The 17,059-nt window shown below is 42.9% G+C and overlaps 1 protein-coding gene across 4 annotated transcripts in view; it reads left to right on the plus strand.

The window, feature by feature from the left end:
- ZNF407 (zinc finger protein 407) overlaps window positions 1-17,059 on the plus strand; it is a 1,075,359-nt gene that overhangs the window by 667,544 nt on the left and 390,756 nt on the right. For all 4 annotated transcript variants that reach the window (XM_033934315.1, XM_033934317.1, XM_033934318.1 and 1 more), the window contains one exon: window positions 7,397-7,480. In XM_033934315.1, the coding sequence (XP_033790206.1) occupies window positions 7,397-7,480 (84 nt within the window). The remainder of the gene's footprint in view (window positions 1-7,396; window positions 7,481-17,059) is intronic.

The following is a 17,059-nucleotide window of genomic DNA, read 5'->3' on the forward strand; positions in this document are numbered from 1 at the left end:
TAGAGCACCGGAGAAGGGACTGTTGCTGTTTGGTGTTCCTGCCCTGTATCTGCTAGTTTTTGTTCAGGTCTTGCTGAGGTGGGGCATGTGGACTGAGACTATAGCTGAAACCTCCACCAGTGATCATCAGCTCCTACCAGCTGGGACAAATGCTAGCCCCACCCCCTTGGAGTGACGTGTGGGAGGCGCAAGTTTTTAAATTGGTTGGTAGGGTGCCAGAGGCGCCACGCGCCAACTCCTTGGTTGTGTTCCTTTGAGTGATTCTTTGAGCAATTACTTATATATTTGTAGATTAGGAGTGAGTGAGTTAATATGAGAGATATAATTGACACGGCAGTAGATTCCAAAGTAATTGACGTAGTGATGGGAAATAGACGGTATGGGGTTTTAGATACTAAGTCAGGCTGTAGAAGGAGAAATCCAGGGATAACTGAAAATCTAAAAGTGATTTCAGTTCAGTGTATTGAAAGCATATGTAAGGTAAGATATATTAATGCAAGATCAGTTAGAAATAAGGTGGATATTATTTATGATTTGATAATTGAGGAAGGTTATGGAATTTTATGTGTTAGAGGTGTTGCAATGGTTTGCTTCCTATTTAAAGGGTAGATCTCTGAGAGTTAGAAATGGGGTAAATGTTTCAAGTGTGGTTGAAGTTAAGATGGGAGTTCCGCAAGGCTCGGCACTATCAGCAATCCTGTTTAATATATACATGTCTGCTTTGGAGGCAATGTTTCAAGAGTTGGGGTACAGTATCATCTTTATGCTGATGATATATATATATATTTTTTCCCAATATGTGATGTTCAAAGTGCTGAGAGATGTTTACAAGTATATATGGGGAAGATTGTGAAGTAGATGGATGATCATGATTTGAAATTAAGGGCCTCTTCTATTAAACTGTGCTAGCAGTTTTATAGCACAGGGAGCTGTGCTAAATGTCCTGCACTGCTCCTGATGCTCATAGAGTTCCTATGAGCATCGGGAGCAGCATGGGCCATTCAGCGCAGCTCTCTGCGCTAAAAACTGCTGGTGCAGTTTAATAGAAGAGGGAGCTAATGTTAATAAGACAGAGGTGATGATGGTGAAAAATCGATGGGACAATTTTGAGATAGATAAGGTTTTTGTGAAGGAGAGTGAATGGAGGTAAAAAAAAGAGATGACAATTCTAGGAGTGTGTTTGGATAGATATTTGACTATGGAGAAACAAATATTGAAAACAATACAGGTGAGATATATGCAGTTAAAGATGTTGTATAGATTGAAGCCTAAATTGCCAAATTATGATTTTCGAAGTGTGGTGCAAGCAATGATCTTGAGCAGAGTAGATTATTGTAACTCATTATACTTGGGAGTTGCAAAAGTGAAAATGAGGGCATTACAGATGTTGATTAACTTTACAGCCAGATTGATTATAGGTACTTCTAGAATGACTCGTATAACACCAGTATTGAAGCAATTGCACTGTTTACCAATACAACAAAAAGTCCAATTCAAAATTATTTCCATAATATATCAAACTTTGTACCAAGTATCTCCTGCTGTAAGAGGTTTTTTTTAAATCTATTAGCCTAGAAGAAGTCTGAGGTAAGAAAACAGTATGAAATTATGTTTGGAAGGTAATATGTTAATCTCCCACATTAAGATTGGTGCAACTATGTTATCTGTAGCGGGTGTAAAGCTGTGGAATACCCTGCCAGGAATTTTGCGTTTGTGTGCTGCTAGAATTAATTTTAAGAAAATGTTAAAAACTCAACTGTTTGTGAAGGTTTTTTTGAGTTGAAATTTTATATTCAAACTGGATTTGAAAATTTCTGATGTTTACCAACCATTTTTAAGAGTGTTGCTTTTTTAACAACTGAATTATATATGTTTGTTTAACATTTTATGCTTGTTACTATGGAAACCGTATAGGTAATATATGGTATATAAATTTTTAAATAAATAAATTAGCGTGCACTAACCATGTGTTAAACGCTAATGCGTGCATGTTAGTCTATGGACGTGTTAGCGGTTAGCGTGTGCGTATATTTAACATGCGCTAAAATGGCTAACGTGTGTTTGTAAAAGAGGGGGGTAAGGGATTTCCTGTAAGCTTTCATTATTGATGCAAACTTCACAGATAAAAGCTTTTTGGAGTTTGTAGCAGTAGGGTAGCTTGATTATTGCTCATTGAAAGGGCTAAATTTCAGTCTGCATGGAGGGCTTCCACTGACACATGAAAAGTCTGATACTCTTCAGTGTGTTCACAGAGCGTCTCATTTTTCCACCTTCATTCTTCTTTCTGTTTCTTTTTCTTTTTCAAGTCACTTCTAAGATGATGATCATGTAATTCATTGGTACAGCCATCATTTTAATAGCGAATTTATATAAAACAGACATGTCAATTTACAACAACAGGGGCAAGGAGTGTGGGGTTAGGTAACATCTCTGTTACAATACTAAGTCCATCAGTGCAAGCCAACTGGCACTAACCAATTCTTGTTTATCTGAGTTTTGAAATAGCACCATATCTCGAAAAAGAATCTTCTACATTCTGTCCAGGAAGAAAATTAGGAACAGTCTTGCTCTGGTGTCCATATCGGGCTTATTAAAGGAAAGGCAGAATTATGAGAATGTATATTAATAAATTTTAACTGCAGAATAAATAACATTTGCTGTCACTGTGGACTTGCCAGATCACTAAAAGGTAATTTTACAAACAATTGCTTACATATTAACACATGTTAACATGCATGCAAATGTGTTATTCACCACAGATTCCACTTTATGCAATGAAATCTAAAGGAGCATTGCAAGCTGTAAATGTGCCCTTTGTGACATGTCCCCAAGTGGCCCCATTTTACTCCTGCCCTGCCCACTTGCATGACATCAGCAAAGGAAGCCAATGAACAAGGTGCAAATTTGATTTCCTAGCTTTCCTTGTGCCCATTTAGTAAATGCATGTGGAAATTAACATGGATGCACCCAAAACAATCAAGCATGCCAACTGACTTAATATAGTAAAATAAGTCTCATTCCAGATTAGTTAACCCTTTAATGTTAGGACTGGTTTTACCTAACTTGATACCAAAAAGAGCAGCTGAAGCAGATAGTTTACCTGTGAAGACCAGTGAATAAAAAAGCAGTCACTGTTCAAAAGAGGCTACATTGGAGTGCAAATTGGATTTAATTTCAAACAGGATTTCATTTCAGCTTTCTTTTTTAAATTCCACTTGAGTAGAAGCAAATAGAGAAAAAGAGGAAAAAGGGTGGCATAGATCAACTCAAATGATTTCTGTGGGATTACCAGGAAAATTCAGAGGCAAAAACACCACAAAAGCAGATATTACCTCATCATAATAAATAATACCTAAATGCTTCAAATACATAAATACAATAGTAATATAAATAGACATATAAAAATATAAACTGACCAGATATAAATATGCTTTTTATTTGAAAACAAATGATAAATATTTAAATATATAAACCATTAAAATAATATAAAAACAGCATTAATACATTTATCTAGTTCTGAGATAAATTTAGTTTAGTTCTGTGGTGAAGCCAGGAACATTGGGTTGCAGCTTTGCACAGCATGATGCTCCCAAATGGTATTTTATATAAGAACATATGAATAACCATACTGGGTTAGACCAATGGTCCATCTAGCCTAGTATCCTGTTTCCACGGGTGGATAATCCAGTCACAATTACCTGGCAAAAACCCAAATAGTAGCAACATTCCATACTACCAATTCTAGGGCAAGCAGTGGTTTCCCCTATGTATGTCTCAATAGAATACTGAAGACTTTACCTCCAAGAAATTGTCCAAACCTTTTTTTTCTAATCAGCTACATTAACCACTCTTACCAAATCCTCTGGCGAAAACTGATGGCAGCCATTCGGGGAGTGATGCGGGCCCAGGCTGGAGTGCAAAAAGCTTGTGCCCCCTGTCTGTGAGATCTGAGGCAGCTGTCCAGCAAGGGAGGGGCTCAGCGCGGGGCAGGATTGCTCCTGCTGATACACCGCTGGACCACCAGAATTTAAAATGGTACCGGGGGGAGGTAAAAAATTGTTAGTCAGCTGGGATGGATTCCTCCTTTCCCAGCCTACCACTAGACCACCATAGGGGGAACAGGGAGGGCAGGGAGGGGGATAGGGTACAGAGCCTGGCAGGGAGGCGGGATAGGGTACAGAGCCTGGCAAGGAGTGTGGGGTTGGGTGCAGAGCCTGGCAGAGGGTGAGGGGGCTGGGTGCTGAGCCTGGAAGGGAAGAGGGCTGGGTTCAGAGACTTGCAGGAAGGGGGGCTGAGTGCAGAGCCTAGAAAACGAGAAAAGTGCTTGAACCTTAAAATCTCTCCTCATTTGTTAATGACAGTGATGATGGTTCTTAATACCGCTGTTGACTTTACATGGTTGAAATATTATTTTGCTTTATTTTATTAAATATATTAGTATACCATTTGGTTCAGAATATTTTTTCTTGTTTTCCTCCTCTAAACCTAGGTGCGTCTTATAGTAAGGTTCATCTTATAGTGTGACAAATATGATAATTTTATTGTAACTTTACCTCCCTCCCCCAACCTCCCTCTTGGACTTTTGTCAGTAATGTTTGTCTGTCTTCCCTCCTCAATGTTTTAGATAACATTTTATTCTTTTTCTTTTTTTTTCTTTTAACCTATTAGAAGCCGTCTAGATCAGGGGTGCCCAACACGTCGATCGCGATCGACCAGTAGCTCAGGAAGGCAACGCGAGTCGATCGCGGAGCCCATCCCGGGCTCCGTGATAGACTCGTGTTGCCGTCCTGATCTACCGGGCCGATCAGCCTTCCTCTCCAGTGTTCTCTCTAGGGCCTTTTAGCTGGGCGGTCCGCCCAGCTGTCATCTGCTGCTGCCGCCGCTGCTGAACATTAAAAAAACACAAAAAAAACCGGCTTGGAGATTTCAGCCAGTAGCGAACTTATGCTCCGTGGCTCTAACGTGTGCATGCCGGCTTCCCTTCTCTTCCCTCCGAAACCGGAAGTTATGTCCGGGGGGGCGGGGAGAAGGGAAGCCGGCACGCACATGTTGAGAGCCCTGAAGCAAGCGTTCGCTACGGGCTAAGGCGGGAGACATATTAGTGAAGCATTTCCTCTTCTTGCTGCCGGGTCCTGCCTACTTTCTGTTTCCGCGAAGGCAGGACCCGGCAGCATTTCCCCCAACAGTTCCTCGCGATGCTGGTCGGCCGAAGCAGGGAGAGGTTGGGGCGGCGGCGGCTTTTGGGCGTGTTATTGGCGTCGGCTTTCGGGCCTGTTATTGGTTGCGGTTTAGGTCCTGGTCCCCGATGGCAGTTTGGGTCCTGGTCCCCGATGGCAGTGGCAGTGTCTTGGGGGAGGGCAGGGAGAAAGAAAGAAAAAGGGCAGGCAGGGAGACAGAAGGAAAGAAGAGAAACAGAAAAAAAGGAAAGGGAGGCAGAGAGAAAGAAAGGGCAGGGAGAGAGGAAGGAAAAGTTGGGGGAGGGAATGAGGTGTGGAGGAGAGGAAGCATACAGGCTGAAAGAAGGGAAGAAAGACTGGATGCACAGTCAGAAGAAGAAAGTGCAACCAGAGACTCATGAAATCACCAGACAAGGTAGGAAAAATGATTTTATTTTAAATTTAGTGATCAAAATGTGTCTGAATTTATATCTGCTGTCTATATTTTACACTAAGGTCCCCTTTTACTAAACCGCAATAGAGTTTTTTAGCGCAGGGAGCCTATGAACGTCGAGAGCAGCGCTGGGCATTCAGCGCAGCTCCCTGCGCTCTAAAAACTGCTATCGTGGTTTAGTAAAAAGGGAGGGGGGTATATTTGTCTATTTTTGTATGGTTGTTACTGAGGTGATAGTGCATAGAGTCATCTGCTTTGACCTCTTTGAAAAACCCTGGAATAGGAATGATAATTAACATTTTCTATGCGTACAGTGTGCGTTGTGTTTTTTTTTAATTTTATTGTTGGTAGATCATTTTGACTTGGTCATTTTAAAAGTAGCTCACAAGCCCAAAAAGTGTGGGCACCCCTGGTCTAGATACTAGGGATAGACAGTATAACAAGAAATAAACTTGGAAACTTAAGGGTCCTTTTACAAAGGCGCAGTAGTGGTTTAACACACGGAATACTGCGCGTTAAACTGCCTGCCGTGCTACTACCTAACGCCTCCATTGACGAGGCATTAGGATTTTAGGCTTCCACGGGGGTTAGCGCGCGATGAAATGTCCGACACGCTAACCCCCGTAGCGTGCCTTGATAAAAGCTCTTAGAAACTTGAATCTGAAAACATGATAAATATATAAGCCTGGAGTAATCAGTGCATGGAAGGCTTAATAGCAAGTAGAATAGTTAGTTAGCCTGGAGTGTTGCAAACAGCTTTGAGCTTCTCAGCAACCCCTTTTATTTGAGTACTAGCTAATCCTGATACTTAGGGCTATGACTTAGGCCTGTCTGGCACAGTCTTCTCCAGGTCAGTAGGTGCTCTGAAGTTTAGAACTTATTTTCTGAATCCCAGGGTTGGCGTTGACTGAGTCTTCCATTGAAGGTTTGTCCTGATAATACTTTTTTAAAAATTGTCTTCCATAAACTTTGGTACAAAATGTTAGAAATAAACATAATGGAACAAATGTAACATATAAACTTTTTAATGGGTGCTTTGTCTGCCAAATCTCTCCCTAATTGTTTTTGCAATTTGAAACATAGAGCCATTAATAAAGATGGACAGTTTGTATTCTGTTGTGATTTCTGTAGCAAACCAAGATATCTTTCATTTATATTATGAATATATTTAAAGCAGACAAGACATTGAACTGTCCACTAGCAATGTATGTGTGTATATGTATATATATATTTTTTTCTATTGTGCTTCTATTGTTCATTATATCCAAGCATTAGATATGCAATTAATATTATTAAATTGAGTTGCCAGGAAAGGTCTTGATTAATGCAGTTAATAATGCCTCAATATCTTTACTTTGTTAGTAAATTCAATATATTTTATTTAAGCAGATTTATATATACTGCAGATTAACTTTTCTAGGCAATCTTCACTCAGCACAAAAAGACCAGATGTATGGGAATTGTAAAAAATCAGGATATGCATAAAAACTGTTCAAGTGCATAAAGCAGCCCCATCTGGAAGGCATCTAACAGAAATGAAGTTGTACAAAACCATTCCATTGATAATAAAGCTAATTTTTATGGGTCTGACAAGTATGTAATTATGTTCAGTGGTGCTTTTCAGATTTTATCACAGTCAATAAACCGCAGTGGTAATTTCATTCCCATTTGACATATTTACATGGAAACATTTGATTGGAGGAATTAGTAACCCTGAAAGCCTTGATAGATATGTTTTAATGATCTGTGACCTCCACAGCCCCTCATCTGTTTATTGTTGCAACAGGCGAGAAGTCATTCCTGTGTGACCTCTGTGGCTTTGCCGGTGGGACACGTCATGCCCTCACCAAGCATCGGAGGCAGCACACAGGTTAGTAACCCTGCCTTTCTCTGTTAACATTCTTTGTACAGTGGGGGAGGAAGGAAGAAGACAGGAGATGACACTCAAAATTGAGAGTAAATAGAGCAGAATAAGACTGCAACATAAACAGTGTATGGATTTTTAAAAAATATGTAGTCTGTGTATGTTGATTCTGAAACTGTTCTTAGAATTTAAGGAGATAGATAAAACAATGGATTTAAAAATACCAGTTTCTTTTTGGGGAGCTGAAGCATGCTAAGAGGAATTTCCAAAGACTTAGATAAATTACATTCCTTTAGCTTTGTCAGGAATCAGCTAGACACTTTCCAGCTGACTGTTAGGTACAGGTTGAAATGCTTTTGTAATCAAGATAAAAAGTATCCATATAAAACTGGTAATATAGTACCATGACTTGAATAACACAATTAAAAGGCAAAACTTTGGACTTACTGCACCTTAAGTGCAACACTTGAGGTGCAGCAAAAGCAAAGTCTGCACAGTAAATGAAGAGGGCTTGGTAAGCAATTGCCTTAATTTACCACACAGGGCTAACACTTACTACAGATGCATCAGTGTATATCGCAGGTGCTACAGCAGTATCTGCCAGTTAAATTACTGATATACACTACTCACTTTGGATTTGTGTGATATAAAAGTGCAATGCATAGTGTACATACACTTGTATATGTTTGTATTGAAATAAAGAAATTTGGTAGATTGTCCTCTAGCAGTACTGTAAGACTACCACTAGGGGTCATTTTGATCCTGGCATTGAAGAGGGCAGAAGTGATGCCTATCCTGAGAACTTAGACATTTTTGGGCAAGTCTTAAGGGACAGCTGGGATGGAATGTGTTGGGTCTGCATCGCTTGCATGCTCTTGGTCCCTCTGGACTGTCATTTGTTGTTTCTTTCCTTGTTTTGTTTCTATTTTCCAATCTGGTTAATGAAGTTCCATTTCTTTTTTCTTTGATATTATTGAAACCTTCTCTAATATCTGGTTATGAATATAAATATAAATGTGATACTGATGCCCTTTGGGAGATGGAGGAGCAGGCTTATTGATGGCTAGAAGGATGATGGGGAGGGGATTGTCATTAAAACCTATCATTGTAACTAATGCCTGTACTGCAATCCTGCCTCTTGAGGAGGTGCTAAATGTACCCATGCTATCAGCAGTTTGATAATTAGCACACATTTACTTATTGTCTGCCAGCTGCATGCACTATTCATGCATTATCACTGTCAGTGACCTGACTTAGGGCTCCTTTTACTAAGCTGCGCTAGCGGTTTTAGCGTGCATGCTAGATGCTAACGCCAGCATTGAGCTGGCGTTAGTTATTGTCACATACCGCGGGGTTAGCGCATGCGGCAATGCAGCATACGCTAAAAACGCTAGCACACCTTAATAAAAGGAGCCCTTAATCTACCTGCTTGCAGTAAATAGCACTGGATTTTACTGTGCTGGCTAGTTAAATCATATGGTAGATGCTAGTGTGTCTATAGTAATGGCTACCACACACTAATACCTATGTTAATTGCTTACCATGATTTAGTAAACAGGCCCCTACATTTATAACCTTAGAAGACTGAGAAAAACTATGCATTAAACTTGTATTAGTTTGTTTAGCTTAACTGTATTTTGCAGTCCTTTTTCAGCATGACTTTGTTGTACAATTCATTCTACTTAACCAATGCCTGTGGATACATTAAAAGCTTTAATCTAGGCATAATTTCTGCCACTTTGCCCCCTGCATTTTATAGAGACATAGAAGCACCTTTGAATAGTTATAGAAAAATTAGCCACCTTTTAAGGAATCTGATTGTTAAATATGTGACAAACAATAAAAGGTTTTGTAAAGATAATTATAATTCAGCATATAACTATAATGGATAACTTTGTTTCCAGTGCAATAGGCATGGAATACTAAACCTTAGGGTACTCTGTCCATTCTCGCAAGCAAATTACAGAAATATGTCAATCAAAGCTTTTGAAACCTCCTCCTTCTCCCAGGAGTCTGCTGCTCTCTACAGGCAAGCATGAAAGTTATCTTCTGATCTGCTCAGTTTATTTCTTTTTTTATTTTGCAATAGTTTTGCGGTTTTTCACTTTAGTCGCAATCTTTTTTGTTAAATCAGAGGTCCCTGTTGATAAGGGGTCTGCCAGAGGAGCAGCTGGCAGGTTTATCCTTCGGGGTCCTGTTTCAGCCAGTCTGCTGAAGATTGGTGGAGTCCATTCCCCTGTTGTTTGCTCACCCCTTTGGTTTGGTTAGGTCTGGGGCATAGGCTATTTAGGCACTAATAGCGTTCTTTCGGGGCGCTCATAGTGCCGACTGCATTTCATCCCCTTCCTCTTTTTGTGAGAGGTCTTGGGTGGGTTGAGGGTCAGTCCATAGAGGTCCAACCGGCAACCTGAAGATCCTAACGAAGTGGCTGAGTGAGTGGAAGCAGAAGGCTTTTCCTAGAACAGCTGCATCTGAGAGGAGCTGAAACAGGCAGTAGCAGCACCATTTCCCCAGCACATGGCTCTGTAAGTAAGACTGTGAAGAGCCTATGGGAAAAATCGGGAGGAGTGGGGAGCAATCTTCAAAAGCTATTTGTAATGGTTTCTACAGCTAGAGCCTTGGTCCCCTCCCCTAAAATCCTGATTGTGCTTTTTGATTAGCCCTGAGGTGATTTTAAGCTGGGATTTTTTTAGCACTAAAGTTTACTAGCAGTGGCCATTTGGATTTTCCCAATTTTTTTTCTAAGTTCTCAAACTTCTCCAAAACACCTCACTTTGCTTCCAAAGTACCAAGGATGGAGTACTCTGACTCTAATACCCCTATATTATGCCTTGTTTGTGAAGGGTGGGCAGCGGAAGAGCACCCTTGTGCCATGTGCCATGTCGAGTGAAGCGGGGAGGCAGGAACTTTAGCTCCCACGTGGCCTCTAGGGCATGGCACTTGGCTTTTGAGCCTGTTAGGGGAACAAAAATTACCTCAGGAGCCTTGAAACAGCAGCACAGCACACCAAACTGGCACAGAGATTCCACAGCCTAAGAAGAGGTATCTCTTCCCTTCTAAAGGGGAAGGAGAGTTGCCTGCTAAGGTCTTTACACCTTAATCTAATTTGGCAGGTGTATGTACATGACTAAAATGCGCAAATTAGGTCTGCTGATTAGGTCTGCTGAAGAGCAACCCTCTGTGCACGCCTCTAAGAATCCTTGGAGTGCTTTTACTATTGGAGCAGAGCTCCTCCCTGACTCTAATTGTCTGTCAGACAGGGATTTAGGGGATGAAAGTTGAGTATTGATCCCCTTACTGTCTCAAGGCAAAGCCTCCCTAATGGGAGATTCGGCCTCCTATGTTGAGGATCAGAATGGAGTCCCAGACACTTGTACCCGTTCTACTCTACTCAGGATTTTGTAGACTTCAATCATATCTCCCCTCAGCCATCTTTTTTCCAAGCTGAAGAGCCCTAACCGTTTTAGTCTTTCCTCATAAGAGAGGAGTTCCATCCCCTTTATCATTTTGGTCGCTCTTCTTTGAACCTTTTCTAGTGCTGCTATATCTTTCTTGAGATAAGGAGACCAGAATTGAATGCAATACTCCAGGTGAGGTTGTACCATGGAGCGATACAGAGGCATTATAACATTCTTAGTCTTGTAAGTCAGGTAGTCAAAGGGGACTTGTATGTCTAATGGGCACTGGCAAACATTTAAGTTATCTATATTGCTAAATCTTTTCTCTAACTGCTCTGGCATTATTTTTATATATTTTCGGCCAGGGTGAAAGTACCTCAATCCAGTTATTTAGAAAGTGACAATAGGGCTTATTTAAAAAAAAAAAAAAAAAAAAGAAAACCATCTAAAATGTGGCAAAAAGGGGCATATAGATGGTTTTCTCACCAAACCCTTCCAATTTGCTATTTTCAAAACCTATTTTCTAGACAGATTTCTATGGTGCTTGTTCACAGTGCTTCTAGATCTCAAGGGTGTGTGTTAGAGGTGTGGTTTGAGCTGGACTAGGGTGGGCTTATGTTCTAGACATTTTTCTGCAATAATCAAACAGTTTAGAAAACCTCCAGGGCACAATTTAGACATTTGTGTCTATACCAGTTTAACAATGATTAAGTGCCCTAAAGGTGGCCAAATTGACCAGAGATCATAGGATGGATAAAGGTATGACACCCCCCCTACTCCCCCAGTAGTCAGTGGTCAGTGTTCAGAATGACTTTTTGCACAAGCCTTTTCTTCTTTTCTCAAATGACCTCTAGGCTTCTTAAATCTTATTCTGTATCTTTTCCTTATATTTCCTGTTTCTCCAGTGTAAAGGCCATTGTTTTGTAATATGCATTTATATTGTGCTACATTTCTCTCCCCTACTTCTGTTCTTTTCTTATTTGTCCTTGTGTTCGTTTAGTTATGCAGGTACAGCCAACAGAGCCTTAACTGCATAGCTACCGTATTTTCACGCATAAAACACGCGCATTATACACGATTTTACAAACCGTGTATAACCGTGCGCGTTATACGTGTGAGTGTGTTTTACAACTTTTTTTTTTCAATCCGATCGGCATCCCCCCTGCGAACCGACATCCTCCCCCCCGCTCGCTTCACCCCCCCTCCCCCGTGATCCTACATCCCCCCCAGCACCGCAAAACATCTCTTACCCGATTGGGCACCGGCACCAACGAGGGAGGATCTTCAGACACTGGCACTGGCACATCCTGTGCATTGGTGCTGGTGCCGGTGCCCAATCGGGTAAGTGATGTTTTGCGGTGCTGGGGGGGATGTAGGATCGCGGGGGAGGGGGGGTGACGCGAGCAGGGGGGGAGGATGCCGGTTCGCAGGGGGGATGCCGGATCGGATTGAAAAAAAAAAGTTGTAAAACGCGGGTAAGCAAGCGGGGGGGAGGATGCCGGTTCGGAGTAGGCGGGAGGAGGTTTTAGCATGCGCGGTATACGCGTGTGCGCGCTATATTAAATTTTTTTACATAAATATGTGTTCCCCGCGCGCTATACCCGTGTGCGTGTTTTACACGGGTGCGCGGTATATGGGTGAAAATACGGTAATAGGAATTCTATTTAAGCTATCCTACTGTTGAGCAATCGCTTCATGGCTGTTTTTAAAGAGATGACCGATTAGTTACTTTGGTGTCTCTGGTCTCTCTCTGGTCTTTTCCAGTCACATCCAGTCACTTGGGTCATGACTGGTCACTTCCGTTCATTTCTGGTCACCACAGGTCACTTGGGTTTGAGCTTACTGGGGATTAGGCAGGAGCCAGCATGCATCCTTCCAAGGGTCGTTCATAGGAGTCCTGTTGCCAAAAATTCCCCTCACTCACCTTTCTGTGCTCTGGGTCTTGTCTGCAAGCTCCTCTTTCCTTCGGGTTGAGATCTTCTCCAAAACTGCAAATGAGCTAACTTTGCTTGCCCTGCTGGATAGAGTCTATACCCAGCAAGTTTTAGCATAGTACTTCTCCAGGCAGCTTTCTCTCAGAGGTAATAGCGACTAACCCATCACACCTACCTACCCGGTTAGCTATGCGAGCACTAGCACTGAATATTGCTGGTATCCACACAACTTCAGGATGGCCGTGAATCTGTCCTTGAACCACTCTGGCTCTGCTTTGCCAGTACCACTGCGATCAGAGGTTGGTTCAATTATTTTGAATATCTTATACTTTATGATCAAGACTACTGATTATTTTAGTATCTGTCCTTTGGACTAATGCTATCTTATTTGTCTTTTGGAATATGTGACCTCCAGTACTCCATATGAGATCTGACCAGAGACTTATACATAAGAACATGCCTTACTGGGTCAGACCAGAGGCATTATTATCCACTCTTTCCTGCTAACCTTTCCTCTCTCTATGCAGCCAAGCATCCTTTTTGCTTTTGTTGTCACCTTTTCTTTTTGTTTGATTATCTTAAGATAATCAGGTAGAATCACTCCCAGGTTCCGCTTTTCTTTCTTACACAGAGCTATACCACTCCCTACAATGTGCCTCTCCTTTGGTTTTGCTTAGCTCAAATGCACGACCCTGAATTTTTTAGCATTAAACCTAGCTGCCAAATTCTAGACCAGGGGTCAGCAACCTGCGACTCATGAGCCACATGGGGTCTTCTGCCATGTGGCTGCGGCTCTCCAGGCCCTGAGCCCTAACCCATACCGAAAGTGTTAATTTATTGCAAAACAGGTGTCAATGGTTTGGCTGAAATCTAAGTATACCACATCTAGTGTTCTTCCTCAGTCTAACTCTCTAGTCACTCAAATGATTACAGATTCATCTGACTCCACCTTTAATAAAGCCATTCTGCCTCAGATCCTGAAATCCACTGGAGTTCAGAGACTTGGAGATCAGTCCCAACACTGCTCCATGGGACCCTGGGCAAGTCATTTAATCCTCCATTTTCTCAGGTACAAAATAAATACCTGTATATATGTAAGCCGCTTTGAATGTGTAACCATAAAAATACAGTATACAAGTCCCATCTCCCATAGGCAGCAGAACGCCTTTTTGTTGGGGGGGGGGGGCGCCTCAATATCTCCGCCCTAGACCCATCCAAACTCTGCCCCTGACTCCACCCCCATAATAATAACACTAATTGTAATGAATTTTTTCTATCCATTTTTCATATACACACAATATAATCTTATTAATACATAATGGTAACCACAAAATTAAAAAAACAAAGCACACTGTACGCAGAGAAAATGTTAATTATCATTTATATTCTTTTTTTTCCCAAAGAGGTCAAGGCAGATGACTTTAAAATATGCAATGTCAACTCAGTAACAACTTTAGAAAATAGACAAATATAGTGCAAAATATAGACAGCAGATATAAATTCTCAAAACGGACACATTTTGATCACTAAATTGAAAATAAAATCATTTTTCCTACCTTTGTTGTCTGGTGATTTCATGAGTCTCTGGTTTCATTTCCTTCTGACTGTGCATCCAATATTTCTTTCTTTCTTATCCAACACTTTTTCACAATCCAGCCCCATGCCCTTTGGGTCCAGGTCTCTCTCTCTTTTCCCTCTGCTTACCCTCCCCAGATCCAGTGTCAGTTCTCCTATGTACCTACCACAACCTTTGTTCTAGGTCTCCCTCTCTCTCCCTCCTGTATTATGATTTTTCATCTCTCTGTTCTTCCTCAGGGTCTCTCCCCCTCTGTCTTCACCTCACATAGTCCAGCAATTGCCTCCTGTCTTCCCCCTTTGATCCAGGCCTCTCTCTCTCTCTGTCTTTCTTCTGCTTACAACCCCCTCCCTCTCTCTCCCTCCTCTATTATGATCTTCCATCTCTTTGTTCTTCCTGAGGGTCTCTCCTCCCGGCCTTTCTCTGCCTCTATCTCTCTCTCCTTCCTTTCTCCATCCCTCCTTCCTTCCTATGTCCCCCTCACTTGTCCCACCTCCCTCCCCCGAAGCCAGCCTGCCTCCCTCCCTCCCTGCCTTCCTTTCCCCTGGTCCGCCGCCGAAGCCAGTCTGCCTCCCTCCCTGCCGTACCAAAGCGTAGCCTACTCGCCGCCAATTCTTCCTCCCCCCACACGGTCTGCCACCGCTTGCTTCCCACTGCTGCAGTAAATCCAAGAAGGGAAGAGCCAGGCACGTGCAGTGGCGCCAGCCCACAAGCCTTCACCCGACATCAGAATTGACGTTGGGGGGGATGCTTGTGGATTGGCGGTGTACATTCGCTGCACGTGCCTGGCCCTTCACTTCCTGCAGTTGCGGTGGCGAGCAGCAGCGGCTGCAGGCGGCGGTCAGCCCATGTACCCCCTGACCTACAAGACAGGCAATTTTGGGAGAGGCCATGGCCCCTGTGCCCCCCCCCATTCCAATGCCTATGCCATCTCCCATACATATGTAGCTCCAAGTGGCAAGAGCCATCTAGGTATATTCATTGTTGATGAGGAACTTGGTGCTGAACATATATATTTTTAAAATGCCACTGCTGACATTTAAAAGAAATGCTTGTCATAATTATAGAATAGCCTCACCGTTTGCATACAATGGGTGCCTAAATTGGGTTACCCAGTTATAGAATTGCACCCTTAGTGAATCAAGCGCTGTTTCAAAATCGGCCAGAGAATTGGCCAACAGCGATTGAATTGCTATCTTTAGTGAATCTGGGCCTTAGGTGCCTATAATTTAGACCTTTAAAACCCTGTTTTAAATTGGATGCCATTCTGTAATAGACGCATATCTTTTTAGATACCATTACCAAATTTTCCCCTTAGTATCTGGGCAGGAGAGGAACCATGTCTGGACTAGGGAGCCTTCAGCTTGAGGTAAAGAAAAGGAAAACTAAATTGGGAGTAAAGAGCAAAGTTAAAACTAAAATGTAAAACAAGAATTTACAATAATTGTTTGAAAAAGTTATATACAGTGTAAACTGATTTATTTTTCCTCTGACTCAAAAAACTAGGGGCTGAGGCCAAACTTTTCTTAAAAGAAAAATTCCACCTCCGATTTTAAGCCATGATTTGAATTGCCTTTTGCTTATTAGAGGGAATGCTAGACTCAGGTTATTATCAGTGATGTTCTCACACATGCAGTATCTCTTCACCTTGCTGGGGCTTTCTTTACTTGGAGACCACACAGATTTAGGGCTCCTTTTACTAAGCTGCGATAGCGTTTTTAGCGCATGCAGGATTTTAGTGTGCGCTAAACCCGAGCTACACGGCTAGAACTAACACCAGCTCAATGCTGGCATTAAGGTCTAGCGTGCGGGGCAATTCAGCGCGCGCTGAGCGCACACTAAAACCACTATCGCAGCTTAGTTAAAGGAGCTCTTAGGCCCTGATTCTGTATAGGACGCCTGGGAGAGGTGTCCTATTCAGAATCGGCCTACACTAAACCCCGATTCTGTAACCGGCGTCCATGTTACAGACGCTGGTTAGAGAATCGGGTTAGATTAGACACGGCCCGCTACACTTATCACGGCAAGGGATCTCTCTGCCGCTATAAGTATAGTGGGCCGTGGCCCCCTGTCCGATTGCAGGCAGGAGGGTGCCCAAAACCTCATGCCGAAAGATGCTCTCCCCCGACACTACCGACCGCCCCCCCCCGACACTACCGATCTCCCTCCCACCCCGACACTCCGATCTGGCAGGAGGGTGCCCAAACCCTCCTGCCAGAAGATGCCCCCCCCCAACAATATCGATCGCTGGCAGGAGGGTGCCCAATCCCTCCTGCCCGAAGATGCACCCTCCCCCCCCACGCTAACAGCCCCCAAACCTCCACCCCACCAAACTAACCTTTTCTTTTGGCCAGATGGGTTTTGCCCGTCCAGCCAGCAGGCCCGCCTCATCGAAATGAGGCAGGCCCACCCCTTCCCGGCCCATCCCGCCGAAGCCTAAGGCCTGATTGGCCCAGGCTCTAGAAGCCTGGACCAATCAGGCCTTAGGCATAGCGGGTCCGCCCATCCCCACTTAATCTAAGGCCTGATTGGCCCAGGCTCTAGGCGCCTGGGCCAATCAGACCTTAGACTTAGTGGGGATGGGCGGACCCGCTATGCCTAAGGCCCGCCTAAGGCCCTTAGGCGAGCTTAGGCGTCTTGTGGGCCTCCCTAGGCTCCCGGAGGCACCTTCAATATA

Source organism: Geotrypetes seraphini, chromosome 2, assembly GCF_902459505.1.
Source record: "Geotrypetes seraphini chromosome 2, aGeoSer1.1, whole genome shotgun sequence".
In the NCBI taxonomy this organism is placed as follows: domain Eukaryota; kingdom Metazoa; phylum Chordata; class Amphibia; order Gymnophiona; family Dermophiidae; genus Geotrypetes; species Geotrypetes seraphini.